This window comes from Mycteria americana, chromosome 22 (assembly GCF_035582795.1).
Source record: "Mycteria americana isolate JAX WOST 10 ecotype Jacksonville Zoo and Gardens chromosome 22, USCA_MyAme_1.0, whole genome shotgun sequence".
NCBI lineage: Eukaryota > Metazoa > Chordata > Aves > Ciconiiformes > Ciconiidae > Mycteria > Mycteria americana.
This window is the reverse complement of record NC_134386.1, coordinates 516,527-544,002: the sequence shown is the minus strand read 5'-3', so window position 1 is coordinate 544,002 and position 27,476 is coordinate 516,527. Positions and strand designations below refer to the sequence as shown.

General features: G+C 66.8%; 7 protein-coding genes across 9 annotated transcripts in view; 6 read left to right on the top strand and 1 right to left on the bottom strand.

Moving 5' to 3' along the window:
* ATP6V0A1 (ATPase H+ transporting V0 subunit a1) overlaps positions 1 to 2,506 on the top strand; it is a 30,939-nt gene extending 28,433 nt beyond the window's left edge. For all 3 annotated transcript variants that reach the window (XM_075522672.1, XM_075522671.1, XM_075522670.1), the window contains one exon: positions 791 to 2,506. In XM_075522672.1, the coding sequence (XP_075378787.1) occupies positions 791 to 884 (94 nt within the window). In that variant the 3' untranslated portion in view covers positions 885 to 2,506. The remainder of the gene's footprint in view (positions 1 to 790) is intronic.
* Positions 2,507 to 4,775: 2,269 nt separating this feature from the next.
* Positions 4,776 to 8,882, top strand: NAGLU (N-acetyl-alpha-glucosaminidase). The gene is made up of 6 exons (XM_075523015.1): positions 4,776 to 5,249; positions 5,429 to 5,576; positions 5,657 to 5,803; positions 6,003 to 6,088; positions 6,346 to 6,602; positions 6,838 to 8,882. The coding sequence occupies exons 1-6, from the start codon at positions 4,813 to 4,815 to the stop codon at positions 8,052 to 8,054; spliced, it is 2,292 nt and encodes a 763-aa protein (XP_075379130.1). The 5' UTR covers positions 4,776 to 4,812; the 3' UTR covers positions 8,055 to 8,882.
* A 426-nt stretch (positions 8,883 to 9,308) lies between these two features.
* HSD17B1 (hydroxysteroid 17-beta dehydrogenase 1) lies at positions 9,309 to 11,402 on the top strand. The gene is made up of 6 exons (XM_075522941.1): positions 9,309 to 9,405; positions 9,556 to 9,717; positions 10,019 to 10,198; positions 10,296 to 10,389; positions 10,522 to 10,705; positions 10,824 to 11,402. Exons 1-6 carry the CDS (start codon positions 9,309 to 9,311, stop codon positions 10,992 to 10,994), a joined length of 888 nt encoding a protein of 295 aa, XP_075379056.1. The 3' UTR covers positions 10,995 to 11,402.
* A 38-nt stretch (positions 11,403 to 11,440) lies between these two features.
* On the top strand, positions 11,441 to 16,907 carry COASY (Coenzyme A synthase). The gene is made up of 9 exons (XM_075523006.1): positions 11,441 to 12,120; positions 12,554 to 12,768; positions 13,271 to 13,402; positions 13,698 to 13,887; positions 14,346 to 14,410; positions 15,217 to 15,301; positions 15,949 to 16,046; positions 16,138 to 16,284; positions 16,603 to 16,907. Exons 1-9 carry the CDS (start codon positions 11,490 to 11,492, stop codon positions 16,657 to 16,659), a joined length of 1,620 nt encoding a protein of 539 aa, XP_075379121.1. The 5' UTR covers positions 11,441 to 11,489; the 3' UTR covers positions 16,660 to 16,907.
* A 418-nt stretch (positions 16,908 to 17,325) lies between these two features.
* Positions 17,326 to 18,646, top strand: LOC142419932 (uncharacterized; the record flags this gene model as incomplete). Its single annotated transcript, XM_075523356.1, has 4 exons — positions 17,326 to 17,597; positions 17,711 to 17,900; positions 18,148 to 18,253; positions 18,372 to 18,646. Coding segments are annotated over 4 exons (843 nt in total), but the record flags the coding sequence as incomplete, so codon positions are not given.
* A 366-nt stretch (positions 18,647 to 19,012) lies between these two features.
* Positions 19,013 to 23,676, top strand: MLX (MAX dimerization protein MLX). The gene is made up of 8 exons (XM_075523003.1): positions 19,013 to 19,154; positions 19,551 to 19,587; positions 19,747 to 19,836; positions 20,306 to 20,412; positions 20,673 to 20,772; positions 21,045 to 21,144; positions 21,569 to 21,770; positions 22,362 to 23,676. Exons 1-8 carry the CDS (start codon positions 19,089 to 19,091, stop codon positions 22,416 to 22,418), a joined length of 759 nt encoding a protein of 252 aa, XP_075379118.1. The 5' UTR covers positions 19,013 to 19,088; the 3' UTR covers positions 22,419 to 23,676.
* A 633-nt stretch (positions 23,677 to 24,309) lies between these two features.
* PSMC3IP (PSMC3 interacting protein) lies at positions 24,310 to 27,002 on the bottom strand. The gene is made up of 8 exons (XM_075523056.1): positions 26,839 to 27,002; positions 26,629 to 26,735; positions 26,470 to 26,559; positions 26,294 to 26,405; positions 26,018 to 26,163; positions 25,466 to 25,519; positions 24,915 to 24,974; positions 24,310 to 24,827 (listed from the first exon to the last, which is right to left on the bottom strand). Exons 1-8 carry the CDS (start codon positions 26,870 to 26,872, stop codon positions 24,768 to 24,770), a joined length of 663 nt encoding a protein of 220 aa, XP_075379171.1. The 5' UTR covers positions 26,873 to 27,002; the 3' UTR covers positions 24,310 to 24,767.
* Between the last annotated feature and the right edge of the window lie 474 nt (positions 27,003 to 27,476).

Below are 27,476 nucleotides of genomic sequence, written 5' to 3'. Positions count from 1 at the left end.
GATCTGGAAAAAAATAATAAAAGTCTACCTCTTTGTGCTTCAGAAAAATAATTCTCCTGAATTGTGTTAAATCGCTCTACAATTTGCTGTTACTTGATTCCTACAGAGACTTCGGGTTTTTTAGTGGACCACGCAATGGAAAGTGTTTCTCATGAGGCTCATGAAACACTGTGCTTGTTTTTACTCTGAATCATGGGATTATTTTTTTCGTTCCCGATTTGGCTGTTGCTGACCATTGGACAGTTCTCTAGAATAATTCTTTTTTTAAACTGAGTTTATTAGGGGAAGCAGGCAAACAAGGCTAAGTTAATGTTCAGCTGGAGACAACAGGCACATCTCTAGCTCAGCAGAAGTAGTCATGTGGGATAAACCAAATATGCGTAAGTAAATAAACAGCAGTAGCTGATGGAGGAAGTCTGAGCGCAGCATCACGCGATTGAGGTTTGTTCTAACTAAAATGTGAACTTTAGTAATGAGGTCTTATAGGAAATGCTGTGCGCTTCTAAGTGATACCACAGTTAGGGAGTTCATCCTATATTCGTTGCCCTTTTATTGCCCGTGGAGGTGGGATCGAAGTACCTGGACAATTCTCTTCTGCTCCACTCCAGAAACACCAAACAAAAATGTGGGGTTTGTGCCAATAGATAGGCTGCATTGTGATACCACTTTTTCTCTTTAAAGCTTTATTTTTTTATAGTTAATAATCATACTTTTAATGGAGTTCTTGCTAATTGCTAACTCGTATCTGAGAGCTGACTTTTTAATGAACGCATACTCTTCCCTCTTGCAGGATTGAGTTCCAGAACAAGTTCTACACTGGCACTGGATTCAAGTTTCTCCCTTTCTCCTTTGATATCATCCGTGAGGGGAGGTTTGACGATTAAAGATCCCCGCGCTCAAGCAGCGTTAAACGTCGTGTGTTTATGGCTAGCCCTCTCCCATGTGTCTGAGTTGCATGTAATCCTCCCATAGTGAAAATAACTTATTGCAGAACCCTCGAGTGTTACCATGGCGTTTCAAAGCCAAAAGCTTTGACATTCTCGGGTAATGAGTGACACTGGATCAAAGAAACTTTTCATTCCTGAAGTTTACCACTGAAAATACTAAGTGCATGAAGTGTCTGAGTTTGGTGTGTAATAGTGTACTTCTCGTGTTGTGAATTCCCTGGCAGGCTCATCAGGGCCGTATGAGAGAAAGGCAGCTATGGCCGAGTGGGCATACAAGCACATGGAGAAAAGGCATAACAACTTCAGCTTGCACAAAGCTTGCTGCTAGGGAAGAGGGTTTTTTTAAGAAAGTTTTACATGTGGATCCTATGAGTCTCTGATTAAACAAGTTACGAGCAGTGGGCAGTTGACAATCCAGGGCGTGCTTCTCCTACCTCCAGGGCTTCCACATGTGCTGTGTTTTAATCTGACAAAAACAATGTCTCATCCCGTGCAGGGATTCAGCTCTTTGAACTCTGGCTGGGACCGGAGGAGCCAATATGGAGGGGTAGGACTCAGCCTCAGCTAAGCGTGTGGTGGATCTCTGCTCTAGTGATGGGGAAACACCTTGTCCTTGCAAGAAAGGCTGTTCCATGGAGAAGAGGTGCTCCTTTAACTGTGCACCTGCACACTCGTGTCCCAGGCAAAGCCCTAAGTCCACCTCTTGTTTCTGGAGGCAGGGGTGAGAACAGGAGGCTCGGGCACAGGGGGCTTGGCTGCCTTGCTGTGGCCTGGGGCGAGATGGAGGAGGGACGAGCTGCGGTGCAAACTGTCACCTCACCTCAGGTACTGACCACTGGCAGTGGAACTTCCTGGGTTTCTTGTTTAAAGGCAAAGCCCTGAGGCTGCAGAGTCTAGAGGCGTATCCCGGCAATGCCCGTGTAGACTTGGCATCAGCGGAGGCAGTTTTTGCAAAGGTGGAGGTACCGGTGACGTGTTGTCACGTACGCTCAGGGTCTAAGGAGCCCTTTAAGGGACAACAGAGGCTGAGTCTTGCCAAAAGAGTCCCATGACAGTAGAGTCTCAGTGGTATTTCCCCAGCGTAGCTGTTGCTTTTTCTCCTGTGCAAGATGTGAATAATTTCTTGCCCTCCTCAACTTGATGTAGCAGTGGGGTGTGTGTTAGTGCTGTGTGTAACTCTCGTGTTTAATTGTCACCGTGGATCTGAAGTATTGTGTATGAACAGATTAGAATGATAATGAGAATTATTGTAACCTGGAATTGAAGAGGAAATGCCACGCAGTGCAGAGCTGTTTAAAATTACGTGGGAAAGGGGTGTGTGCACTGCACGCTGCAATGGGTGCATGCACGGAGCACAGGGGTCCTTGTGCTGCACGTGGGCAGCTTCTGGGTAATCGCTGTGTTTACAGGTAGACTTGGGTGTATGTTTACAATGGTGTTTGCAGAACGAAAGACAAAATCAAAACTTGTTTGTGGGTGGAGCAGTGACACCAGTCCTGCTGCCCAGGTGAAACGCATTGCTGACAGTCACTGTATAAATTAAACTAACGGCACAACAAGCAGCGTGGCCTCTTTTCTGCTTCCCCTGCGCTCTTCGAAGGGGCAGCCCCTCTTCCCTGTCTGATGCTGGGCAGAGCCCTGAAAAGCGGCCTGGGGGGAGCTGGGGCCTTTGGCTTTCCTGCCCTGGGATCCTGCCGCCTCGATGGCCAGCGCGATGGGGTAGGCAGAGCTGGTTTGTAAAATGAGACTGGCGTGACCGTGCCTCGGCTGAAATGCCTCTGTGCTTATCAAGCCCCGACTGACATCCTGAGCAAGGGCCGGCCGGGGCCCAGCAGGGGCCGTTTTGTCCCGGAGTCTCCTGCCTGCCCAGATAAACCCATTAACTGAGGGAAAAGAGCAGTTATGCAGGAAGAAAAACTAAGGCTTGATTAAACCTGGGTGTTGTGGATGTCCTTTGACGGGGACTGGGGCAAACACGCTCTGCCCGTTTGGGGCTGCTGCCCTGCTCCCGGCCCCCCCGAGCCGCAGGGACCCGCTCCCCACCCGGGAGGGACGTGTTTACTCAGGCCTTTCCTGCAGGGCCTGCAGCTGCCGGGGGGGGGGGTCCACATGTGCGGGAGGAGCGGAAGGGAGGTTTCTGCGGAGGTTTGGCGATTGTGTTTCTGAGGTTGTTGCAGCCCCGCGCGTTTCCCGTCTCCTGATGTCTCCGGGAGGGCGAGGAGCCGGCCTGCGCTGCCCCGGCAGCCGGAGGGTGCCTGCCCCTCGTCCTCCCGCACCCCTCAGAGGAGGAGACGGATCCCCCGCTGCTGCCGGTGCCAGCTGTGTCCAGGGGCTGCTCCCCCCTTTCACCCGTTCCCCTGCTCTCTTGCACCACTCCCGTGTGCAATCACAATATTTCTGCCCGTTTCCATGGCTCTGCTTGGCCGCTTTCGCAGCTCTGGGGCCGCACGGGCAGCCCTCGCTGCTGGCCGGCAGCGCAGGACCCCGGCCCCTCGGCGGGCTGTGCCGGGAGGGGTGGGGGGGGAACCTCGGCCCTGCTGTGGAGCAGCCCTGAGCTCGTCCTTCCCTTCTGCACCGAAGGAGGTGGCACGGCTGTCCCTCGCGGCCAGGCTCTGTCCTGGGAGGTGCCCACGAAGCGCTCCTGGAGCCGAGAGAGACCCTGCACAACCTGGGCAAGCCCCTGCCCCCGCTCCCTGGAGGGGCTCACGGTTGTGCCCCCCCAGCAGCTCTGTGCGGAGGCCCGGCCGCGCTGCGGGACCCCTCCCGCTGCCGTTCGCCGTTTCCCTGGCTGGGGCCCGCTCTCCCTGCCCTGGCGCTGCCCCGAGCCCCCGCCGCAGCGGGCAGCACCGCCTGCACGATACCGGCCGCCGCTGAGGGAGGGCGGGCGCGGGGCCCGGCTGCCGGGGCAGCCCCTGCTGCACCCGCGCTGGGGCCCCAGGGTGCGAACCAGCTGCTGGCTGCGACGGCGGCGGGTGCGCAGCGGGGCCGGGGCGCAGCCTCCCCTCGGGGTTCCTCCCCCGGCTCCCCGGGGCTCTGCGCCCACCCGCCTCCCCCGGCAGCAAGGGCTGGGCCCCTCGAGGCGCCGAGCACCCACCTGCCTGCGCCCCGGGGCAGGGTCCCGGGCTGCTCCGGACGCTGCTGGGGGCAGCCGGGCCTCCCCCCCCGCCCCGCGGCACCGGCCGCGGCCCCGGAGCCCGGCGCGGCCCCCGCTGCCCGGTCTCGCAGCGCCCCCTCCAGACCGGAGCGGCGTCGGCCCGGGGGCTGCGGGGGCCCGGGGGGGGGGGGGGGGGGCGCTGAGCCGGCCCCGGTGGGCGCAGCCCCGGAGCCGGTCTCGGTCGATCCCGGGAGCCCGGACCCGGGCAGCGCCGCTCCCCCGGGCTGGCGGATGCTCCGGGACGGCCGCGACCCGGCTCGCCCCTCGGGTGCGGAGCCGTCGCGGGTGGAAAACGTGATACGAAGCCACGGGTGCCCGCCCCGGCCCCTGCGCCCCGCGGGGGACCCCGCTTCCCCAGGCAGGAGCTGCAGCTCCGGCCCCGCCAGCCCGGCCCGGCCCCTGCCCGGGCACCCAGAGCGGGCGGGGAAGGGACCGCGGTGGTCCCGGGGCACAGGCAGCGCCTGCCTCCGGCCCCAGCCCCGCCCGTCCAGGCTGCCAGGACCGGCCCTGCCCCCCCCGCTCCCGGTGCCGGGCCGGGGGGCCGGGACCCGCCCGCGGAACCGGCACCGCCCGCCCCGCCCCGCTCCCCGTACCGGCTCCGCCCCGCCCAACCCCGCCCACCTGGCTCTCCCCATTGGCGGCCGGCGGCTCCGCCCCGCGGCCGGCGGCGCGGATTGGCGGAGCGCGGCGGCGCTGGGGCAGGGAGCGGCGATGGCGGCGCGGCGGGGGCTGTCGCTGCTGCTGCCGCCACTGCCGCTCCTGCCACTGCTGCCACTGCTGCTGCTGCTGCTGCTGCCGCCGCTGCCGCTGCTGGCGGCGCCGCGGGCGGGCGCGGGGGACGCGGGGCAGGAGGCGGCGGTGCGGGCGCTGGCGCGGCGCCTGCTGGGCCCGCGGGCCGCCGCCGTGGCCCTGTCGGTGGAGGCGGCGCTGGCGGCGGGCGGGCCCGACACGTACCGGCTGCGCTCGCCGCCCGGCGCCGCCGTGGCCGTGGCCGTGACGGGCTCCAGCGGCGTGGCGGCGGCCGCCGGCCTGTACCGCTACCTGCGCGACTTCTGCGGCTGCCACCTCTCCTGGTCCGGGGCGCAGCTCCGCCTGCCCGACCCGCTGCCGCGGCTGCGGGCCGAGATCCGCGCCTCCGCCCCCGGCAGGTAACGGGGCCGTGGGGTCCCGCCGGGGCCGTCCCGTCCCGCGGGGGCGGGCTGGGCTCCGGGCGCGGGGCCGGGCGCTGCTCACGCCTCGTTAGCCCGGGACAAGGCGCCCTTACGTAACGGGAACGGGGCCGGGAACGGGGGGGCCCAGGCCTCAGCCGCCCGCCCGCTCCCCCCAGGTACCGCTACTACCAGAACGCCTGCACCCAGAGCTACTCCTACGTCTGGTGGGACTGGGCGCGCTGGGAGCGGGAGATCGACTGGATGGCGCTCAGCGGCATCAACCTGGCGCTGGCCTTCGTGGGGCAGGAGGTGGCCTGGCAGCGGGTTGAGTATCGGGGCCCACGGGACCGGGCAGGGCAGCGGGGCGGCCGCGGGGCTGGCTGAGCCTCCACCGCCCTGCGCAGGTGTACCGCTCCCTGGGGCTGAACCAGTCCGAGATCGACGCATACTTCACGGGGCCAGCGTTCCTGGCCTGGAACCGGATGGGGAACCTCCACGGCTGGGCAGGGCCGCTGCCACCGGCCTGGCACCTCAAACAGCTTTACCTGCAGGTACCGGGGGCACCGGGGCTGCCTGCCCACCCAGGGCAGACCCATGCGACCCCCTGCCCTGCTCCTCGGGGCCGAGACAGCGCTCACGGAGGCTCGGGGGCCGCCCCTCCCTTCCCCAGGCTCCAGCAGCACCCAGGGGCCCCTCGTGGGGAGGTGGGTGCTCCTCTCCTCCCGCTCCCTCCCTCCTTCTCTCTCCCAGTACCGGATCGTGGAGAGGATGCGCTCGCTGGGGATGATCACGGTGCTGCCGGCCTTCGCGGGCCACGTGCCCCAGGGGGTTCTTCGGTAGGTGCAGCCCCACACGCTCACGGACCCCACAGGGCAGATCAGCCCTGGCTGCAGCTCCCTCCCCGGCACGGCAGCCCTGGGCCCTGCCTGGGGTCCCCCCTCTGGCCAGCGCCAGCTGCACAGGGCACTCCTGGGGCCAACGCAGCTCCCGGCCTCCTGTGCCCGTGCTGGCTTCCCTGGGGGGCCGCCCTCTCCCCGCAGGGGCGTGGCGGTCCTGTCCTGATCCTGATCCCCGTCTCTGTCCTCCGGTGCAGGGTCTTCCCGCGTGTGAATGCCACTCGCCTTGGGGGCTGGAGCCACTTTGACTGCACCTACTCGTGTACCTACCTGCTGGACCCGGAGGACCCCATGTTCCAGGTGATCGGGACCCTCTTCCTGAAGGAGCTGATCAAGGAGTTCGGCACAGACCACATCTATAGCGCCGACACCTTCAATGAGATGACGCCCCTCTCCTCTGACCCTGCCTACCTCTCGAGGGTCAGCAACGCCGTTTTCAGGTCGATGATGGGAGGTGGGTCAGTGTGCAGTGCTGGCCCGGCCACGGGGCTCTGGGCAGGGAGAGCTGGGGGCCAAGGGGCTGAGGTGGAGTGAAGCGGCTGTGGGTGCCAAACCCTCAAAGCCCCCTCTAAGAAGGGCAGTTGGTGGCCCCGGGGCGTCCCAGGACGCCCACTCTGCTGGGAGCATGGCGGCTGCGCCGGCGGGGCCTGCCCAGAGGGGAGCCTCACCCCGTGCACCTCTGTCCCCAGCCGACCCCGAGGCGCTGTGGCTGATGCAGGGCTGGCTCTTCCAGCACCAGCCGGACTTCTGGCAGCCAGCGCAGGTGCGGGCCCTGCTGCGTGGTGTGCCCCTCGGTAGGATGATTGTTCTTGACCTCTTTGCCGAGTCCAAGCCCGTCTACCAGTGGACGGAGTCCTTCTACGGGCAGCCCTTCATCTGGTGCATGCTGCACAACTTTGGGGGCAATCACGGCCTCTTTGGCACCGTGGAGGCCATCAACCACGGCCCCTTCGCGGCTCGCTGCTTCCCCAACTCCACCATGGTGGGCACCGGGCTGGTGCCCGAGGGCATCGAGCAGAACGACATGGTGTACGAGCTGATGAATGAGCTGGGCTGGCGCCAGGAGCCCCTCGACCTCCCCAGCTGGGTGACCCGCTATGCCGAGCGCCGCTACGGTGCCCCAAATGCCGCTGCGGCCAGTGCCTGGCGGCTGCTCCTCCGCAGCGTGTACAACTGCACCGGGGTCTGCGTCAACCACAACCGCAGCCCGCTGGTGCGCCGGCCCTCCCTGCACATGGACACGGAGCTGTGGTACAACGCCAGCGACGTGTACGAGGCCTGGCGCCTGCTGCTGAGTGCCGGCACGGAGCTGGGCTCCAGCCCCACCTTCCGCTACGACCTGGCGGACGTCACGCGGCAGGCGGCTCAGCAGCTCGTGAGCGACTACTACCTGAGCATCCGCCAGGCCTTCCAGAGCCACGCGCTGCCGGAGCTGCTGACGGCCGGCGGCGTGCTGGTCTACGACCTGCTGCCGGAGCTGGACAGCCTCCTCTCCAGCCACAGCCTCTTCCTGCTGGGCCGCTGGCTGGAGAGCGCCCGTGCCATGGCCACCAGCGACCAGGAGGCCGAGCAGTACGAGCTGAACGCCCGGAACCAGGTGACGCTCTGGGGGCCCAGCGGGAACATCCTGGACTACGCCAACAAGCAGCTGGGGGGGCTGGTGCTGGACTACTACGGCGTGCGCTGGAGCCTCTTTGTCTCTGCGCTGGTGGAGAGCCTCAACTCGGGCAGCCCCTTCCACCAGGACCAGTTCAACCAGGCTGTCTTCCAGGTGGAGAGAGGCTTCGTCTACAACAAGAAGCGCTACCCGGCCGTGCCGGCTGGGGACACGCTGGAGATCTCCAGGAAGCTGTTCCTCAAATACTACCCCAGCGCCCTGCGGCGCAGCCGGGCTGGGCCGGCGTGACTTCGGGCCGTGCTTCCGGAGCCTTCCCCGGGAGGGAGGGCAGGGACCCCGCGCCCTCCCCCCTCCAGGCTCCCGCAGTTCCTGGCCTGACTGCTGTGTCCCGGCGATGCTGGAATGAAAGCGCAGAGCCCCGGTGGCCCCCAGCCAGCCTGGACCCCCCGTTCCTCCCGCGTGGGCAGGACGTGCCCCGAGGGGGGCTGGCAGCCAGACGCGGGACAGGCTCTGCCCCAGGGACCCATCCTGCGCCGTGCCCTGCGCTCAGCCCTGCCGGCCCTGCCTGGCTGCCCCGAGCCTGTCCCCAGAAAGCTGAGCTGCCCCAGGCATGAGCCCGGAGGCGAGGGCCCAGGGTAAGGGCGCTGCTGCTCCGGCACTTGCAGCTGGAAGATCAGCGGGAGCTGGGGCTGTGCAGAGGGACAGAGGGACAGGGCACGCGTGTCCCTGCCGCGGGGCCCTGCCTGGCTGGCGGGGGCGGTGATGGCGGAGAAGCAGCCAGGGAGGTGGCAGCGGTGGGGGGGGCAGAGCAGCCCCTGCCCCAAGGGGAAGCGGGGAACCCGCCTCGCCCCTGGTGTGGTCCTGGGCCTCCCTGCAATGGGGCGGCTGCCTGCCCTGGGGACCCCTGTGCCTGCGGGGCCCCCGCTGCTGCACGGCCCCGGCCACGCTTGGTGCCTTTTGTATCAAAAGAGGCTTTGCAGAGTTTTCGCGGTGATGCTGGGGCCGTGCTCCCCGGGACGGGGTTTTCTGGGCCTTTCCCCCCCAGCTGGGGCTCAGGCAGAGCCCGGCCGTGGTGCTGCCAGCCTGTGGAGCAATTAAAGGCTTGGATGCTGAGCGCTCTTTTCTCCCGTGTGTGTTCATCTCCTCTCCCCAGCACGGGACTTGTGTGAAACGGGGGGCAGGGGAGCGGCACTCGGCCCCCGAGCCTGCATAGCAGCAAAAACTCACTGCCAGATGCGTGCCGGCAGCTGGGGTGCCTGGCACGGCACGGTGCGGCTGGGGCTGGCCCCGGCTGGTGCCAACCCCCAGGGCTGCGGCTCCCCTTGTGCCCCAGACCCTCTTCCCGTGGGGGGGTCCTGGCTCCGTGGCGTCTTTATCGCAGCAGCTGCGTGAGCATCAAGGCGCAGGGAGCCCCGAGCGCGGGCGGGGAGGCGGGTGGAGGGGCCTTGAGATAAGACGGCAGACACAACATGAATGGGGCGGGGGGACCCCCCTCCCAGCCCTTTTAAAGGGTGCGGCCCCCTCAGCCGGCACTGCCTGCCCATGGAGAAAACCACGGTGCTGATCACGGGCTGCTCCTCGGGCATCGGCCTGGGGCTGGCCGCGCGTCTGGCGGCCGACGCTGCTCGCAGGTTCAAAGGTAAAGGGGTGACGCTGCGCCGGGGGGACCGGCACCCCCGGGGGTCTCCTGAGCCAGGCCAGGCAGCGCCTTGTGCCCGGGGGTGGGCTGGGGCCGGTGCCGGCAGGGCAGCTCAGCGGCACCGCTGCCAGCGGCTGCGCTCTCCTGCAGTGTACGCCACCATGCGCGACCTGGCCAAGGGCGAGCGGCTGCTGGAGCGCCTGGGGGGCTGCTGCCCCGACACGCTGGAGGTCCTGCAGCTTGACGTCACCGACCCGTGCTCGCTGGCAGCCGCCGTGCAGCAAGTGCAGGGGCAGCGGCTGGACGTGCTGGGTACGGCTCTTCCCAGTGTCCCTCCCCTCCCCGGGGTGGCCGGGGGGACCTCCCTGGGGTCGCCGACCCTGCCTGGGGCGCTGGGAGCAGATGCCAAATCATGGGAGGTGCCGGCAGTCCCGGGGCTGGGATGGGACCTGTTCAGCGGGGCAGGGGTGCAGGAGCTGGGTTTGGGGGTGCTCAGGGTCGCTGGCCCATCAGCAGGGAAGGACCACCACGCTCCGGTCTTCTGGCACCTCGATGGTGCTGGGAAGCGGGCAGGGGGGCGCGGTGCCCAGCTCACCAGCACTGTGCCCGGCAGTCTGCAACGCGGGGGTGGGACTGATGGGCCCCCTGGAGACCTGCTCCGACCAAGCCATGAAGACCGTCTTCGATGTGAACCTCTTCGGGGCCGTCCGCACCATCCAGGCGTTCCTGCCCACCATGAAGCGCCACAGGGCCGGGCGGATCATCGTCTCCAGCAGCATCGGGGGGCTACAAGGTGGGACCTGGCCCTGCTGCGGTGGGACCCCCGGCACCCTGCGGCACAGGGAGCCACAGGGAAGGGACCCGGCGCTCAGGGTGCGGCTCTGCCTCAGGGCTGCCCTTCAACTCCGTGTACTGCGCCAGCAAGTTTGCGCTGGAGGGGCTGTGCGAGAGCCTGGCCATCGTCCTGCAGCCCTTCAACATCCAGTGAGTCCCAGCAGCGCCGCGGGGGGCTGCGCTCGTGTTCCCCAGGCGCCAGGAGGGAGGGATGCCGGGACAGGGGGTACCGCGGCGGCTCACGCGCTCGGCTCAGAGCTGCCGCCCCGCTCCCTCCCGCAGCCTGACGCTGGTGGAGTGCGGACCCGTCAACACCAGCTTCCTGGCCAAGCTGCAGCGCCCGGACCCCGAGGGCAGCGAGCTGCAGGGCCTGGATGCCGAGACGCAGGGCCTCTACCGCCGGTACCTGCGGCACTGCCAGAGCCTCTTCCACGACGTGGCCCAGGAGGTGGAGGAGGTCCTGCAGGTCAGTCCCTGCGGGGTGGGGGCGAAGGGGTCTGGAGGGGGTCTGTGCCCAGGGGCGGCCGTGAGGCCCCAGCCCTGCGGCCGTGCCGGGGACGGGTCCGACCCCTCTGCCGTGCCAGGTGTTCCTGGAGGCCATCGGCACCCCCTGCCCTCCCCTGCGCTGCGTCACCACCCAGCTCTTCGCCCCGCTCTCGCGCCTGAGGCTGGCCAGCCCCGACGGCTCGGCGTACGTCCGGGCCATGCACGACTTCGTGTTCGGCCGCGGCGAGGCCGGCGGGGAGCGGCCCTGAGCGGGGCCGCCGGGGGAGCCGCGCTGCGGGGCGGACCCCTGGCCCTGCGGCGCCCGTCCCGGCCGGGGGCCTCGGCCCCACCGCGTCGCCAATAAAGCCCTTTGCAGCCGTACGGCTCCCGCCTCCGTCCCTCTCGCCGCAGCCCCTCGCCCAGCAGCCCTGCCCGGGGGCTGGCGGGGGGTTCAGCCCGGTCCCCGGGGGGATGCCCCTGCCCCCCGCGCGGCGGGTCCCCGGCATCCGGCCGCGCCCCACGGGGCCGGCGGGGACCGCGACGGGGGCCGGGCCCGGTGCCGCGGGCGGGGGGGGGCCGGGCCTGTCCGTCTCCTCCCTCCGCGGGCGGAGCCCGGTCCCGACGCTCGCCCGCCCCGGCGCGCCCCGCGACCTCCCTCCCCCGCTGCCGGGCAGCGACGCCGGGCCCCCGGCCGGGCTCGCCGGGGAGGCGGGCCCGGGCCCGCGGCGCGTTCTGGGGCGGCGGCAGGGGCTTCCGGCCGGGCCATGCCGCCCTTCGGCTCGGGGCTGCTGGTGCTGACGGCGCCGCTGGGCGCGCTGCCCCGGCGGGCGGCGGCGGCGCTGGCGGCGGCGGCGGGGGTGGTGGCGGGGCCGCTGTACGTGCACCTACAGCCGGGGCTGCGCCTGGCCGCCCCCGCGCCGCGCCCCGCCGCGCCGCCCGCCTGCCCCGCGCTGCTCCGCGCCCTGGCCGCGCTCTACGCGGCGGCGGCGGCGCAGCGGGGCCTGGACCTGCGCGTCCTGCTGGGCCCCGGCCGCCGCCTGGCCCGGCCGCCCCGCGTCCTGCTGGCCGCCGCCGCCGAGGCGCCGGGGCCGCCGGGGCCGGTGGAGCTCGGCCTGCAGCACCTGGCCGCCGCCGCCTACGGCTGCCCCCCGCGCCTGCCCGCCCTGCTGCTGGGCGGCCCCGAGGAGCCCGGGGGGGGCCCCGGGGAGGGCCCCGAGGACGGCCCCGAGGACGGCCCCGAGGACCCCGACGCGGCGCTCCCCGACTTCTCCGACGTGGTGGTCGGCGGCACCTTCGACCGCCTCCACGGCGCCCACCGCTTCCTGCTCAGCGCCTGCTGCCTCCTGGCCCGGCAGCGGCTCCTGGCCGGGGTGGCCGATGGCGACCTGCTGCGCCGTGAGTCCCGGGGCGGGCGGCCCCGCGCTGGGGCCGGGGGGGGGGGGAGCTGCGGGCGGCCGGCCCTGCTGCCGGCGTGGGGCCGAGGGCTCAGCCCGGTGCTGACCGGGACGGGGCGGTGCGAGGGGCCGGTGCCGCGGTCGGGGGGCCCCGTGGTGCGTGGGGTCCCGGCGGCCGCGCACCCACAGCGCCCGGGCGGGGTGACGGTGGGGACCCGGCGTCCCGTCCGCGCCAGCGAGCGAGGCACGCAGAGGGGGAGCCGGGGGTGCGGCGGGGGCGAGGGGAGCCGGAGGAGGCAGCCTCCCAGAGTCACGGACGGGTTTTGTCTCCGTCTCCCGGTTTTGCTTTTCCGTCGCTCTCCGCTGCTTCGCCGGGAGCTGCGCGTTGTTAAGCGGACGCTCTCTTACTTCTCCGCCCTCCTGGCGCCCGGCAGACAAGGTCCTGATGGAGCTGATCGAGCCGTACGAGCTGCGAGCGGCGAAGCTGCGCGAGTTCCTGGAGGACGTGCAGCCCTCGCTGCGTTACGACATCGTGCCTCTGGTCGACCCCTACGGCCCCTCAATCACGGACCCCGACCTGCAGTGCTTGGTGGTCAGCGAGGAGACCCGCAGGGGAGGGGAGGCCGTGAACAAGAAGAGACTCGAAAACGTAATGCCTGCGCAGGAGCCCGGTGGGCTGCCCCTTCCCCCCCTCTCGCCCCTGCCTGCCGCTGGCCGTGGGCAGATCGGGTCTCGGTGAGCAGCCACGGCTGTTCGGTGCCCCGGCGTGCCGCAGCCCGGGCTCGAGGGCAGGATGCCAGCGCACGTGTCTGCCGGCACCCCGTAGGTGGGTGCTTTGCGCCGAGCTCTCCGCGGCCACGTGTGCCCCAAGGGTGGGGCAGCAGCCTCTACATGCGGCACGACCCCGGGCAGCGCCGTCAGCCCCGCGCGTGCGGAGGGTGGGGGTCAGACGGGCAGCTCTGTGGGCTCCCTTTCCCTCTTGGCTGCCGGGAACGTGCCCCTCGCGGGAATGGAGCTGCCCTGTGGGGACGCTGGGGGCGGCTGCAGCCTCGTTTGTGCTGCTTCGTTTAGGCCTTGACCTCCCGCTGAGCCCCCTTCCCTCCGCTGCGTGCCCACAGCTGACGGCCCTCTGGGCTCTCTTCTCTTGGCAGGGGCTCCCCGAGCTGGCTCTCTACGAGATCCTGTTGATGAAGGACCCTGACCACAGTCAGAACGAGGAGGAGAAGATCAGCTCCTCCAGCCTCCGGCAGAGGCTGCTGGGGACGCTGCTGCGGCCCCCGCGGGTGAGGGGGGGCGGGGAGGGGCGCTTGGAGAGTCGCGGGCTGCGATGGGAACAGCGTGCCCAGGAGGAGGGGTGGCAGCCTCGGGAGCTGAAGAGCCAGCTCATCCCCCTGCTGCAGGGGGACAAATTTCGGAGGACTGCCTGCCTGCCGCCTGCACTGGCCCCTGGCAGGAGCAGGCTCCTGCTCTGCAGGGCCAGGACCTTTCATGCCCATCTCCAGGCTGGGTGGCCGGGATCCTTCTCCAGCAGAGCCCGTGTCCTCCGTCTGCTGGCAACAGCTTTCCTCCTTCCCGTAGCAAGACCCTGCCTTGCCTTCGCGCCCGTACGTGATCGGCCTGACTGGAGGAACCGGGAGTGGGAAGACCTCCATCGCCAAAATTCTGGGGCATCTGGGAGCGTTCCTCATCGACGCTGACAAGCTGGGCCACGCCGTCTATGTCCCCGGTGGCCCTGCCTACGAGCAGGTGGTGGCGGCCTTTGGGACAGGTAGAGTCGCTGAAGGCTGTGGGGAAGACTGGGAGGAGGAAGAGGAGGGAGGGGTGTGCCATCATCCTCATGTCCCAGGGAGCTGTCCTGGCCTGCGCTCCCCTCCCTGCCCGTGGCTTTTGGGCTCCACGCCACCCAGATGGGGCCCTAGCTGGGTCGGTGATGGTTGGGCCTGAGCAGGGCAAACCACTGCCTGCCCCACGTCTTGCGCGTCCCATGTCAGAGCTACTGTAAACTGGCTGGTGTGGAAGGCTAAACCACGCTGCCGTTTGTCGAGGAAAAGCTCTTCCCTGTCCTTTTCCAGAGTAAGGTGAGGAGCTGCCAGGTCGGGTCCTACAGCTCCTTTCTGGGTCCCTTTGAGAGCCCCGTGCTGAAATCCTTTCCCTCCGACCTAGGCGTGCTGCAGGGAAGTGAGTTGGATTCATTCCTGCCAAGCCTGTTCTGCTTCTGTCTTGCAGAAATCTTGAATGAAGATGGGACAATTAACAGGAAAGTCCTTGGGGCCAAAGTGTTTGGAAACCAGGTAAAAGCACCACAGAGACTGTCAATATTTAATCTCGTGAGCAGGGAGCTCTCTATCTGTGCTGAGGCTTTTTATTTTTCAGCCCTTTGAGCTGATGACGCCTTCCTGACTGTACTTTCTGGCAGTGACGTACGGACAGGGCAGGACACAGAGATCCTGTCTCTGTAGCCGAGCGGGCAGCCGTGCTGGACACACTCCTCTCGCCCCGGCAGCTGCTGCTGCCTCCCCATCCCCGTCCCCTCTGTCCCACACTTGTCCTTCACCCAGCGCAGAGCAACAGCCCTGACGTACGCAGAGCCGGTGCTCTCTGACCCTTGCGTGGTTTGGGCTTGTACCCGGCGGGGCTCGGTGACGTGGCAGCCGAACCTGACCCTCTGCGCCTGGCTTTGTTGGCCGGGCCAGTGCTCAGCCTTTCGCTCAGGTCCTGCGGGCTGCCCCAGCCCAAGCGTGAAGGCAGCTCGAGGGGTTCCCCCGAGACGGACAGGTTTCGCGTGGGTGCTGCCAAGCGGGTCTTTGCAAAGCGCCTCTTGCAGCAGAGACCGAGGTTCTGCTGTGCCTGGCAGGGCAAGGAAAATAATAGGAAAAAGAGCTTCGACCCCCTCAGCAGGCGTGGGAGCCTCTGGCCAGCGTGGAAGCTTTCCTTCCTCGCGCTTAGCGAGCAGGCGATGGGCCGGGTCCATCCCCCGTGCTTTAGCCCGGTTCTTTTTGGGCACCCTCTGTGACTGCTGCTGCCACCAGCGATCCCCTTGTTGGCTGCCCAGGGGTTCTGAGGGCAAGTAACCAAATCCCGTTGTGGTGCTTCCTAGGAGCGGCTGAAGAGTCTCACGGACATTGTGTGGCCTGAGATGGCCCGGATGGTCAAGGAGCAGATCGGGGAGGCAGATGCTCAAGGTAACGGGGGCGGCTCCCATCGCAGCACAAAGGTGGGAGTTGGGGGCACGGTCTTGTGCAGCACACCATGACCCTGGGCTCCCGGGAATCTGTTGCTTTTGGCAGCACCGTGAGTATTTTCCATGCTCAGACCCCCCTCTTCTCTGCTGGGCAGCTTGCTGAGGATTTTCACCAGCACATCTCTGAGCAAACCCCTCCGCTCAGCTGGGCCGGCAGCTGGGACAGGCTTACCTCAAGCTTCCTACTCTGAAGGAGCGTAGAGGTTGCTTTCTCTTTCCCACGTGACTTCAAGTTCGTTTTTGGTGTAGTGCTCCAGCAGTGAGCGTGGTGTGTATTCCTTCTGGGAGCGGAATTTTTCCAGCTCTTGGGAGATGCTGTTGGTAGCTCAATAGGCATTTGGCTGAAGGCATTGGCTTGCCGTGCCTGGTAGGCCTGCCATCCCGGGTATGCCCTTTAAGCAAACGCAGCCTCTGCCTGCTGCGCTCTTTTCCACGTGAGGTTCTTTGGCTCAGCAGTAAAGGGTCTGTGCTGCCAGTTTGCAGGAAGGCGTGACTCTGGGAGCGTAAGTGGACTGGCTGGGTTGGACCCCGGGAGCAGTCGCGCTGCCTTGCGATTGCCAGGTAATGAGGAATGGCCTCGTCCCATAGGAAAGGCCGTGTGTGTGCTGGACGCTGCCGTGCTGCTGGAGGCTGGCTGGCAAGACATGGTCCATGAGGTGTGGACGGCCATCATCCCGGAGGAGGAGGTGGGCGATGCCCCTTGGCCCGTCGCTTGCTGCTGGGGCTGGTTCTCGGCTTCCCCGCCGAGCGCCTGAGTGTCCCCCCTGGTCCTGCCAGGCTGTGAAGCGCGTCATGGCCAGGGACGGGCTGAGCGAGGAGGCTGCTCGCAGCCGGCTGCAGAGCCAGATGACCAACAGCCAAAGGGTGGAGCAGTCGCAGGTGGTGCTCTGCACGCTCTGGGAGCCCGACATCACCCACAAGCAGGTGAGCCCCGGGCCGGCTGCAGCCCTGGGGTCTGTTGTGGGTGGCAAAGGGGGAGGCGGGTGACCACGACGGGGACCCAGTGCTGTGCCTGGGTCACGCATGGTGTGCCTGGGCATGCTGCTCACCATCGAGGCTGCCTCTGGGCATGGCCACGAGGGATGAATTTGGGGATGTAAATGCAGCAGGGAAGGGACAGGAAGCGTGGGACCCTTGTGTGACGCTCCTGCCCCTGCCCCTGCCCCTGCCGTGGTGCCGCTCGCCTTGTCCCTGGCTCGGCCGTGGGCTCTGAGGTGCCACCCCATGTGGGTTCTCCGGCAGGTGGAGAAGGCCTGGGCCCTCCTGCAGCAGCGTCTGAGCCAGGAGCACAGCCTGTGAGGGGGTCGCGCTCCTCTCGACCGTTGCGCGCCGACCCTGCGGATCCCGCACCGGCGGGACGGGAGGCGAGGGTCCGTGTCCTGGCATCACGCGCCGTCAGTGAGCCAGCCGTGCCGGGGAGGAACGCGCAGCGCGGGGGCTGAACCCACCCGCCACGTCCAGCCCCGTGGAGGGGCCGGGAGTGTCCTGCTGTCCCCTGGTGAGAGGGGGGACGCTGCAGCGGCTCCTCGGGCCAAAGGGCCCAGACCTCCCTGTACGACAGTAAAGAAGCTTCTCCCCCTGTGCGTGCCTGTGTGCTGGTCCTGTCCCCCGTGCCCCCCAGCCCACCCTCGCAGGGGGCTGAGCCCCGACCCAGCTCTGGTGCCCCCATCCCCTGCCCGGCTCCCGCTGTGGGGCATCGCCCCCGGCTCTGGGGTCCGGGGGGGGCCCGGCGCCGTCCCCCTCTTGCCTCCCCCTCCCCGACCGCCGCCGGCAGCGGGGCCGCAGCCCCCGAGGCACTCGGTGCTACCGGGGCTCCCCACGGCCGGGGCCCGCACGGTGCCGCCGGGTCCGTCCCGGGGGCGGGGGGAGCGGCCGGTGCCGCCCCCGGCGCCCCCCCCGTGATGTCACCGGGAGCACGAGACCGTCCCGTCCCCGCACCGGCGGGGCAGAGCCGAGCCATGGCCGGGCGCGGGCGGACGCTGCTCGGGGCGCGGCGGGCGGCGGGGCCGCCTCCCGGTGAGACGGCGCGGGGCCGGGCCGGGGCGGCGGGGCCGGGGCAGTACCGTGCCGGGGCGGTACCGTACCGGTGTGCCGCGGTGCGGGGGAGCCGCCTCCCTGACCCCTCGCCCCTCCAGGTGTCTCGGCATCCCCCGTTCCCCGCCGGCGCAGCCAGCGCGGCCGTTTCTGATCCCGGTGGGCACCGGCCCCAGCGGGCACTGGGAGCGGCGGGTCCTGGGGTGAGTGCTCCCACCCGCCGCCCCAGGCCCCGGCCCCCGCGGGGGCATCGGCCGGGCTGCGCGGCCCCCGGGCCCGGCGCTGACCCCCGCCCTGGCCGGCGCCTCCGGCCCAGGTACTCGGCGGGGCAGATGTACAAGCTGGCGGCCAACGTGGGGGAGTACCGGCTCTTCGTGCCCTGGTGCAGCCGCTCGGCCGTGCTCTCCCGCCGCGGGCAGGTGCTGCGGGCAGAGCTCGAGGTCGGCTTCCCGCCCTTCCTGGAGCGCTACGTCTCTGAGGTCTTCCTGGGCTCCCGGCGGATCCGGGTAGGCAGGGCGGGACTGGGGAGCCATGGGCCCTGCTGGGGTGGGGGGTGTCGGGCTGCGCCCGGGGAGCTGGAGACCCCAACAGCTCCGTGAAGCGGGGACCTGGGGGGACGCGGGGCGCTGGGGCCATCCCAGCCTGCCGGACACGCGGGGCGGGGCTGGGCCTCGCACGCTTCGGGAGCAGAGCGGCCTCCCGAGCGGTGCCGGGTGGTGCCGCCCCGGCCCCAGCGCCGTCTCCCTGCCGCAGGCCGTCAGCCGGGACTGCCGCCTCTTCAGGCACCTGGAGACGCTGTGGCGGTTCGGGCCAGGGCTGCCCGGACGGACGGACACCTGCTTGCTGGACTTCTCAGTGAGTGCCTCCCCCTCCACGGGGCCTTGCGCAGGCAGGCAGGGCTGCGGGCAGCACCGGCTGGTGGGGGGCTGCCTGCCCGCCTGCCGTGAGACCCCCAGCGCCTCCCCGCTCCCTGCCAGGTCTCCTTCGAGTTCAGGTCGGCGCTGCACGCCCGGCTGGCCAGCCTGTTTCTGGACGAGGTGGCGAGGCGGACGGTGTCAGCCTTCGAGGGCCGGGCGCAGGCGCTGTTCGGGCCGCAGGCAGCCGTCCGTCCCTGTCCGCACCAGCGGGCCGCGTGCCGGGCCTGAGGGTGCCGCGGCCGCGGCAGGCGACGCTCCTCGGCGCTGGGTCCCGGGTTCGGCCGGGCTCTGCCGTCGGCCCTGCTCAGGGCCTCGCGCTATTTACGCCTGTCTAACCCACTCGAGAGAGAATTCGTTTTCCCAACCCCGGTTCTGCTCCGTGCTGCTGACACGAGGCCCGGCGATGACCCCGGTGCGGGCGCTGCCTGCTCCCGCTTCCCTCCCCCCGCCTCCGCCGGGGGCTCGGGGCGGCCCCGCGGCCCCTCACCGGCAGCAGGCCCCAGCCCGGCGGCGGGGCCGGCCCCGCCCCGCCCCGAGGCAGGACGCCGGGACCCCCGGTTCGCAGCGCCGGGGCCGGGACCCCCGCGGGCGGCGGACGCTGACCGGGGCCCGGCGCTGCTGCGTCACGCTGACGTCAGGGCGCTTACGAAAGAGCCGGGCATGGGCCGGGCCGCTCCCGCCTGCCCCGGCGGCGCCGCTGCTGCCCGTGCGGGCGCCCCCTGGCGGCCCGGCGGCGCGGGGCGGACTGCGTTTCCCGGCGGCCCCCGCGGCGGTCACATGACCGGGGGGGGCCGGAAGATGGCGGAGCCGCCGGGCGCCGCGGCCGAGGACTCGTGGGGGAAGGTGGGTCCGTTCGCCGGGCTCGGGGCCGGGCCGGCCACCTGGGCGCCGCTAAGGGCGCTGCGGGCGCGGGGCTGCGGGCGGGGGCGCGGGGCCGGGCCGGCGGCGGCGCCGGGGCCGAGTGCGGGCGGGCGGCGGGGCCGAGGCCGAGGGCGGGCGGGGTGAGCGCCGGGTCGAGGGTAGAGGGTCGGGGAGAGCACGAGGGGCAGGGTCAAGGGTTAAGGCGAGGGGCAGAGGCCAAAGGTCACTGAGCGCGCGGGGACCGGAGCTCGAGGGGCGGGGGGGGTGCTGCTTGGGCGGCCCGGGCTCCCGGGGGGCCGGGGGCCGCGGTTGCTGCCCCAGCCCGGCTGACGTCTCTCCTCCCGCCCGCCCGCCGTGGCTCCGCCGGCCCCGCGCAAGGTGGACGCAGCCTACAGCGACAATGGCCTGGACTCGGGTAGGTGCCCTGGGCCCGGGCCACCCCCGCGCAGTCACAGCAGCCGCCCGTCCTGAGCGTGACGGTGACAGCGGCTGCCTGGTGACCCGTCCACCCCATCCCTCTGCGCCTGCTCGCACGCCCCGGGTGCGTCGCTTACTCTGAAACCTCTGCTTCCAGCGCTCTTTATGGAAAACGCTAGGAAAGGAAGCATAGTGTCACGAGCCAACAGCATCGGCTCCACCAGCGCCTCTTCTGTCCCCAATACAGGTAGGCCTGCGGGGTTTGTCCTCTGTGACCGTGGGTCTTTCTGCTCACTGGGCTGCCCAGCACGTAGCAGGGCTTCCAGCCCTCGCCCCTGTGCCGAGGGCGCGAGCGCGGCTGCCTCTTTTGCCGGCTGGGCAGGATTCCCACCCCTGGGAGCGGGGGAAGGTGGTGAGGAACAGCATGGGGGCGTTGTGGTTCCCAGCAGCGTCTGGAGTAGGGAATCGGTCAGGTTTTGATGCCTTCCCAAGGGAGCTGCAGGCATCCTTCTCCTGCCCAGCTCCACAAGGAAAGGGAAAGGGTTGGCAGGGCCCTTGGAGCGTTTGTCCTTGGCCCGACCTGGCCCGTGGGGCAGCAGGAGAAGGGAGCCCAGCTGGTACCTCGGGCTGTCGCCCCTCTGTGCGCCTCTGCCCCCCGTGCTTTGGGAGCTCGCCAGCCAGGCTTGTTCACTCTTGCGCGAATTCTCTCCACGCAGATGATGAGGACAGCGATTACCACCAGGAGCCCTACAAGGAGTCATACAAGGACCGGCGCAGGCGGGCGCACACCCAGGCGGAGCGGAAAAGGCGAGACGCCATCAAGGTAACCCGGGAGGTTGACTGTGCTGACAGAGCGCAGCGCCTCGCTGCTTCCCGGGCCTGCGGCCCCCAGCACCCTGCTGCTTTCAGCACCTTCCCCTTTGTTTTGCTGCTGGATCTACCTTCCCCGGACACAAGTGTGCTGGGAGCCACCTTGGCTTTGGCTGGCTGCGTGGTGGGAGCTGGGGTTTGACGCCTTTTGAAACAACCAGTCTCACACTGCTGAACTCCAAATACATGCGCTGTGGCTCTGCTTCCCCACAGAAAGGCTACGATGACTTGCAGGCCATCGTTCCCACCTGTGAGCAGCAGGATTTCTCCTTAGGCTGCCAGAAGCTGAGCAAGGCCATCGTCCTCCAGAAAAGTGAGTGCTTAGGGTGGGGAGAGGGAAGGGGCAGTTGTCAGCCCCCAAAATGCCTCACTAGAGCCATGCAGCATGGAGGTTCAGCACTTTGGGACCTTCTGCTGTGATGATGCTCTGGGGGAGCCCAGGTGCTGGCCATCCCCACCCATCCACCTCCCCGAGGAGAATCAGGGCAGCCGGGAACTGATGCTGCCCAGGCTCAGGCACCTTCTGTGGGGATCTCGGGGGCTTGCGTGTGCTCTCGAATCCTCACTCTGTGTTTTCATGCTCAGCCATCGACTACATCCAGTTCCTGCACAAGGAAAAGAAGAAGCAAGAGGAGGAAGTTTCTACCCTCAGGAAAGACGTGATGGCCTTGAAGATCATGAAAGTGTAAGGGAAGAGCTGTCGGTTGCTGCCCTCTTCTTCCTGCTGTTTCCCCCCCATCCTTTCAAGGCTCTGTGGGTGCACTCAGGGCTTTGCAGACAGCCTGGCACCCGGGGTACCAAGCCTGTCCCTGCCTGCTCTCATCATTTCTTCTCCTGCGGCTTGTTAGTGCGGGTCTGTCTTGGGTCAGTTGGTGGGGTTTAGTATGAAGGATGGATCCGAGTCAGAAAATGGATCTGCTCCCAGTGTCAGGAGAGGCTGCAGTTTCCCAGTGTTTATTTACTTGCAGTTTATTTACTTCTGCAAATTCCCGGTCCTCCCCGTCCCTGCAGCGGTTCTCAATGGTCAGCGACAGGCAGTGAGCTCTGTCCCTGCAGCTGAGCAGAAGCTGGGGGCAGGAGGCCTCACTCTGCTGCTGAACGTGTTTCAGGAACTACGAGCAGATTGTGAAAGCTCATCAGGACAACCCGAACGAGGGGAAGGACCAGGTCTCTGACGAGGTGAAGTTCAATATTTTCCAAGGCATTATGGATTCCCTCTTCCAGTCCTTTAACGCCTCCATCTCAGTAACGAGTTTTCGGGAGCTCTCGGCTTGCGTCTTCAGCTGGATTGAGGAGCACTGCAAGCCCCAGGTAAGCAGGAGCCGCGAGCGGGCTGTTGCGATGGCAGAGGGAAACGGGGCAGAGACCATTGCGCACATCTGCAGCCAGCTGGAGCGCCGGGCTGGGTGCGGCTGTCCCCTCTCCTGGGGTTTCCGAAAGGGCAGCATGCGACCGGTGCCGGACTGGGGCAGGGCAGGGCACAGGGGGATGGGGGAAGGTGCCCAAGCCCCAGCCTCTCCCACTCCAGCGGCTGGACTGGTTTGGTGCTGAAAGCTGGCCAGGGTGAAACAGGGATCAGGAGGAGAGTCCTGCTTGGTCCCCGTCACTCCCTCAGGACACCTAAAGGTTTTCTGGGAATTAAGAAACCTCTGAGGGGGGCAGGCGCTCAGGCAGGGCCGGGTCCCTGCCCTGCTGCGGCTGCTGAGACCTTGCGGCCCAGGAACAGAGGTGGGAGCGTTTCCCGTACAGGTGTGGCCGTGTTTGGTACCGCGTGTGCCAGCTCCGGTGCCGTGACCGGGGCGGATGCCTGCGGCACGTGCCCCAGGCTCTTGCGGGAGTCACTGACCAGGGACGGGCCATTCCTCCACTGGACCAACTGACCCTGTCTCCTCTCTGCCCCAGACGCTGCGGGACATTGTGATCGGGGTCCTGCACCAACTGAAGAGTCAGCTCTACTGAGCCTTCCCCCTGCAGCACCAGCGGCTCCGGGGCTGCCGCCGCCTCCACACCGCGGGGACGGGGCATCTCCTGCCTGGGGGCCTGGGTGCCAGGCATCAGGAAGGCTGGGCCATCTCCCTCGGGGCTGTTCTTAAAGCTTCTCTGAATTATTTATTGTATTAACTATGAAACCAAAATGAGGCTGTGCAGACACCTCTGCTCCACAGGTGCTGTCACAGTCAATATTACCAAATATTTGTAGGGACTTAGCAAAGGCGGGGGAAAAAGTGTGTATTGAGTAGAGGTCTTTTAGGGTGCCAGAGAGTCTTGAGCTCAGGCAGGCCTGGTGCGGTTTGCCTGCGCCACCGACTCTCTGCTGCGGCGCAGATCTGCTCTGTCATCTCGGGCCTCTGCTACAACCCCTTCTGATCCCGGGGGAGGGGGAATGAAAGGAGAATGCATGCTAAAAGCTGTTGGTTTCTGTTAAAACAGACTAGGACAGGCTTCTCCCGTACCTGTGGGCTTTCTCATACCTCCCTCTGAAGCAGCTCTTATGGGGCAGGTTAAGTGGTGTAGATGCTTTGGGGAAGCCTGGCAGAGCTGGCGAAGGATGAGCCCGTCGCTGCCACGGAGACGCTTACTTGGCGCAGCCGCTCCCTCCCCAGTGCAGAGCTGAGGGTGCGCACCGGGGACTTGCTAAAACCTGACCTCCTCCGCTGCAGCCATAGTTCCCGAGAGGGAGACAGGAGTGAGCTTTCTGTGCACGCTCTTCCTGCTCGCGCTGGCGAGTGCTGAACTGTGCCTGGCCTCATCTGTCTTTGGGGTTTGATGTGGCCGTACTGAACAGGAAAGTAGTTCAGTAGCTGTAGCACAGCTCTGCCACGGGCTCCCGCTGCCCCTGCTTAGAACTGTTATGTAGATACATACATACACATAACCAGCCTTGATTTGATTTTAGTTTTGTTTTCATAAATCACTGAAATCATCCTGAAGTGTTATCAGTGTCAGCTTTGCAGACAGATGCTCTCTGGACACTTTTTAACCTGTCACAGGCTGCTGCCGTCACTATGGGTCACGGCTCTGGCCAGCACAAACGCTTTGCGGTGTGGTGCTGCCCAAGCGATGGCTGTTCACCGCACAGAGCGATTGTAGTGGGGCTCCTCCAGCGTGGGGAGACCGGCAGCAGGATTTGTTCTCTGTAATCACGTTCGTGCTCCCACTCCAGGGGTAGCGGAGCTTTAGTTTACAGTTTTTTCCACTGTCAATCAGGTTAAGTGATGAGAATGTTTAAGCTACTGCTTCTACCCCCCATTTAGCAGCGCAGAACCCCTTTGGGCGGGTGATTTTTATACAGAATTATTCTTCAAACCCTGCCTTTGGGTGCCCTTTTCAGTGCAATGCAATGGAAGCCCCAGAGCCAAAGCCTGTGGTGATGCACATCACTGGTAAAGCACGTGCAGGGTCAGCTCTCTCTCGCCTGGAAGATGTTGCTTTGTGATGAAGAAAATCCTCCCTGGTGGGTGAGCGGGTTAGGGCTCTGTGGCTGAATGAGGGGCACAGACTGAACCCCTGGAGATGCTCTGCCAGAAGCTGCCTCCTGCCTTGGGAGGAGAACGTGGAGTTTTACAGACCTCACATACGAAAGCGACATATTTTTCTATTGTGAAAAGTAATTAAATAAATTTTGCTGAATGTTTTAATGATTTTTCTGCTTTTATTTCTGTTGCTGAGTTCCTAGAGCCTTTCCCCTAGAGCTGCTCAGAGACATCAGGCAGTTTCTGGAAGCCCAGCCCAGCCGTTGTGGCTCAGGCTACCCGCTCCTGCCTCTTGCCTTTGGGGCTGCTGCGAGCCAGAGCCCAAACCCTGCCCTGACACCCTCTGAACAGAGAAAAACACCACAGCAAAGCAGAGCTGAACCAAAAGCCTGGTGTTTAATGGATCGTATTCTCGCGTACCACTCAGTCACACTGCAGGAAGCAGCCGAAATACACGTAGAGCTCTGCAGCCATAATGGTCACTAGTTCATTCACCTCCCTGAGGCACTCGCTTCCTTTTCTTACGGGAACACCAGGGACTACAACAGTGCACTTACACCTTCCCCTGCGCAGCCCCATGAGGACGCCCGACCTCGGCAGCTCACTGCACTGAAGGGCAGGAAGAACTAACATTCCCTCTGCCACGTGAGACGGCGAGAGGGCCCAGTGCCAAGTCACTTCCAGCTGCAAAGCATTTTAAAACAAACACACATAAATATACAGGACCAGCCCAAGCCCCGCAAAAAGAGGGAAAAAAAACCAAACCAAAACACCCAACAGCTGCATTTCAGCATCAGCTCCTTCTTCTCCCTGGGGCAAAGACTCCTTCAGTGCCTCACACAGCCGCTGGCAGCGTGACGTTGTGGTCCTCGTCCGTCTCTATCCCAACCTCCTCCTGCGCAAGCGGAGCGTCTCAGCAGGGCGGCAGCGCAGGCAGAGCCACTGCTGCTGCCCTGGGGCTGAGCCCGGCCTCAGTACTTACGAAGAATTGCTTCTTGCTTTTGGGGTACCCCTCCAGGATGGCCTCCAGCAGCTCGGTCGCCTGGCGAGATGGGCACCGTGAGGGCTGCGGGGCGGCCACGCTGAGCTGCCAGCGCCGGGCAGCCCTGCTACAGCTCTCGGGGACTGTCCCCTGTAGGGGGTCACAAGCCAGCGCAGCTTGGGTGACAGTGTGGGAGCAGCTATCTCTAATGCAAGGAGAGTTTGCTTTGTTCCTGAGGACAGGCAGAGCTCTGCAGGGACACAGCCTTTTCCTGGCATCACCTTGGTACCCACGAGTCTTCCCCAAACCTGCCTGGCCCCAGGGGCAGCACCAAGCATGGCCGGCGCAGCTCTCCCTGCTCCACAGCTACAGCGTTCGCCTGAGGTCTCCTCACTCAGCACCGCAGCGGCAGGAAGGCGCTCAGCTCAAACACGGGCCGCTCCCCGAGCTGCCCAGCAGACCCCATGTCCCCGTCAGGGTGGCACCACAGGACTGTCACTGCCACCTCCCCGGCGCTACCCACCCGCCCCGCTCGATGGCACGACCGTTACCATTCGCTTCCTCCTCCGCCACTCCTTGCAGTACAGCTTCTGCTCGCTACAGACCTGCAAACAGCAACGCAAAGTGAGAACCAACCGGACAGCGGCCGCCCCATGCAGCTGCCGTAAGCCTGAGGCGGGAAGCGCCTGGTGCCAAGGAGCCACCGGACGTCCCAGCCACAGCCAGAGCGTTATTTAACAGCACGAGGGGCTCACGAAGCCCCTGCAGGGACGTGAACCTCTCTGTGAAACGGATCACCCGGGACAGGGAAAGGACGAATTGACCAGCTGGCAGGTAACTGCCCAAAGCAAAGGTTTGCAAGGAAGAGGCAGCTCGGGCTATTTCCTAAAGCCGCCCTGAGAGTCGTCACCGTTGCAGACGCAGCCGAGGCTCGCACACAGGCTCTGCGGAGCAGCCCAGGTCCCACACAACCCCTGCCTCTGTCGTACCGGTGTCAGTCGGACCGGGGACCAGGTAACCCGGCCGAGGGTTTGGTACGACTGGCTCAGCCCTGGCCCCAGCTCTGCTGCTGCTGCTGGGCTCAGCCCCAGGCAGATCTTTACCTTCTCTTTTTCTTCCGGAGTCACGTGGTTGGTGGCAGACTTAATCCCCTCCAGTTTCTCCGTGTAACTCGTGCAGTCCTTCCTCAACTCCTCGATCTCTCTGGCCATCTCGGGGGTTGTCATGGAGCTGTTCAGGTCCTTCAGCTCTGGAAGGGAGGCACCGATCACCGGCCGGGCCAACAGCCTGGCAGCCAGGGCACAGCTGCCCACGCCCACGGGGCCCCCGGGCGCTCCCGGTGCCGAGGGGGGCCGGCCGGGCGGGCAGGGCACGCTCACCCGCCTCCATCTGCCGGCAGCTCTGCTGCAGCGCCTGCACCTTGGCAGAGAGCGCGGCGATCTCCCCGTCCAGGCCGCGGAGCTCGGCGTCACTGGCGGCCGGGAGCTGCTCCTGCGGCGGGGCGGCGGGTCAGGGCGGGCGGGCGCCGGCGGGCAGCGCCGGGGCCGGGGCTCACCTGGGCGGCGAAGTAGATCTTCTGCTTCCCGTAGGCCTTCTCGCGGACGCGGCCCTGCTGCGCCAGCTGCTCCAGCGCCTTCGCCACGGCCTGCGGGACCAGCGCCGTCAGCCGGGCCCCGCGCCCCGGCCCGCCCCGGCCCGCCCCGGCCCCGCTCACCGCCTTGCCCAGCCCGTGCTCCCGCTGCAGGTTCCCGAAGGCGTCCTGGGCGCTGTACGGCCGGTTCTGCTCCCGCAGGTACCGCAGCAGCACGGCGGCGGCGCCGCCTGCGGAACAGCCCGCCGGTCACCGGGGCCACCCGGCACCGCGACGGCCGCCCGCCGCTCGCTCACGGCCCGCCGTGCCCTCACGGCCCGCCCGCCCCCTCACCGCCCGCCGCGGGGCCCTCGCGGCCTTTGCTCATCCTCCGCCTCCACTCGCCCCGCTCCGTTCCCGCCCGGCAGCGCCGACGCACTTCCGGCGCGCCGCCCGCTAATCGGGGACGAAGAGGCGGGCTCCGATTGGCGGGGGGGGCGAAGCCACGCCCCGAGGAGGCGGGGCGGCGGGGAGCCGAGGGCGGGGCCCCGCTCTCCCCGAGCGATCGCCCCGGCCCGGGGGAGAGCGGCGTCGCCCGGGCGGGACAGGCCCGTCCGCTGCGGGGCGGAGGGGGAAGCGGCGGCGGGAGAGGGGCTCCGCGCCCCCGGGCCGCCCCGGGCCAGACACCAACCGGGCCTCAACCCGCCGGGGTGAGGAGCGCACGCCGCTCCCGGCCCGCTCCCGGCTGGCACCGCGCCGCGGGACACGGGCCGGGCCGGGCGAGGTCAGCGCGGGGCTGCCGCTCGTGTAACGTCAGCTGTTCCCGCCCCCCCCCCCCCCCCCCCCGGCCCGGGCTGAGGACAGCCGCCCCCAGGCGCCGAGGCGAGCGGCTTCAGCCCCACAGCAGCAGAGCGGGGGCTCTCCCTGAAGAGGTCCCGTTCTTTGCTGCGCAAACGTGGCGGGAACCGGGTTCTGTGGCTTAGAAAAAGCAA

Coding starts and splice junctions, on each gene's coding strand:
- NAGLU (XM_075523015.1), top strand. CDS start 4,813: ATGGCGGCGCGGCGGGGGCTGTCGCTGCTGCTGCCGCCACTGCCGCTC. Junction 5,250..5,428: donor CGCGCCTCCGCCCCCGGCAG/GTAACGGGGCCG, acceptor CGCTCCCCCCAG/GTACCGCTACTACCAGAACG. Junction 5,804..6,002: donor TCAAACAGCTTTACCTGCAG/GTACCGGGGGCA, acceptor TCTCTCTCCCAG/TACCGGATCGTGGAGAGGAT.
- HSD17B1 (XM_075522941.1), top strand. CDS start 9,309: ATGGAGAAAACCACGGTGCTGATCACGGGCTGCTCCTCGGGCATCGGC. Junction 9,406..9,555: donor CGCTGCTCGCAGGTTCAAAG/GTAAAGGGGTGA, acceptor GCTCTCCTGCAG/TGTACGCCACCATGCGCGAC. Junction 10,706..10,823: donor AGGTGGAGGAGGTCCTGCAG/GTCAGTCCCTGC, acceptor CTGCCGTGCCAG/GTGTTCCTGGAGGCCATCGG.
- COASY (XM_075523006.1), top strand. CDS start 11,490: ATGCCGCCCTTCGGCTCGGGGCTGCTGGTGCTGACGGCGCCGCTGGGC. Junction 12,121..12,553: donor CGATGGCGACCTGCTGCGCC/GTGAGTCCCGGG, acceptor GGCGCCCGGCAG/ACAAGGTCCTGATGGAGCTG. Junction 13,403..13,697: donor CGCTGCTGCGGCCCCCGCGG/GTGAGGGGGGGC, acceptor TCCTTCCCGTAG/CAAGACCCTGCCTTGCCTTC.
- MLX (XM_075523003.1), top strand. CDS start 19,089: ATGACCGGGGGGGGCCGGAAGATGGCGGAGCCGCCGGGCGCCGCGGCC. Junction 19,588..19,746: donor CGACAATGGCCTGGACTCGG/GTAGGTGCCCTG, acceptor CTCTGCTTCCAG/CGCTCTTTATGGAAAACGCT. Junction 21,145..21,568: donor GCCTTGAAGATCATGAAAGT/GTAAGGGAAGAG, acceptor AACGTGTTTCAG/GAACTACGAGCAGATTGTGA.
- PSMC3IP (XM_075523056.1), bottom strand. CDS start 26,872: ATGAGCAAAGGCCGCGAGGGCCCCGCGGCGGGCG. Junction 26,736..26,838: donor CGAGGGCCCCGCGGCGGGCG/GTGAGGGGGCGG, acceptor GCTGTTCCGCAG/GCGGCGCCGCCGCCGTGCTG. Junction 25,520..26,017: donor CTCCGGAAGAAAAAGAGAAG/GTAAAGATCTGC, acceptor TGCTGTTTGCAG/GTCTGTAGCGAGCAGAAGCT.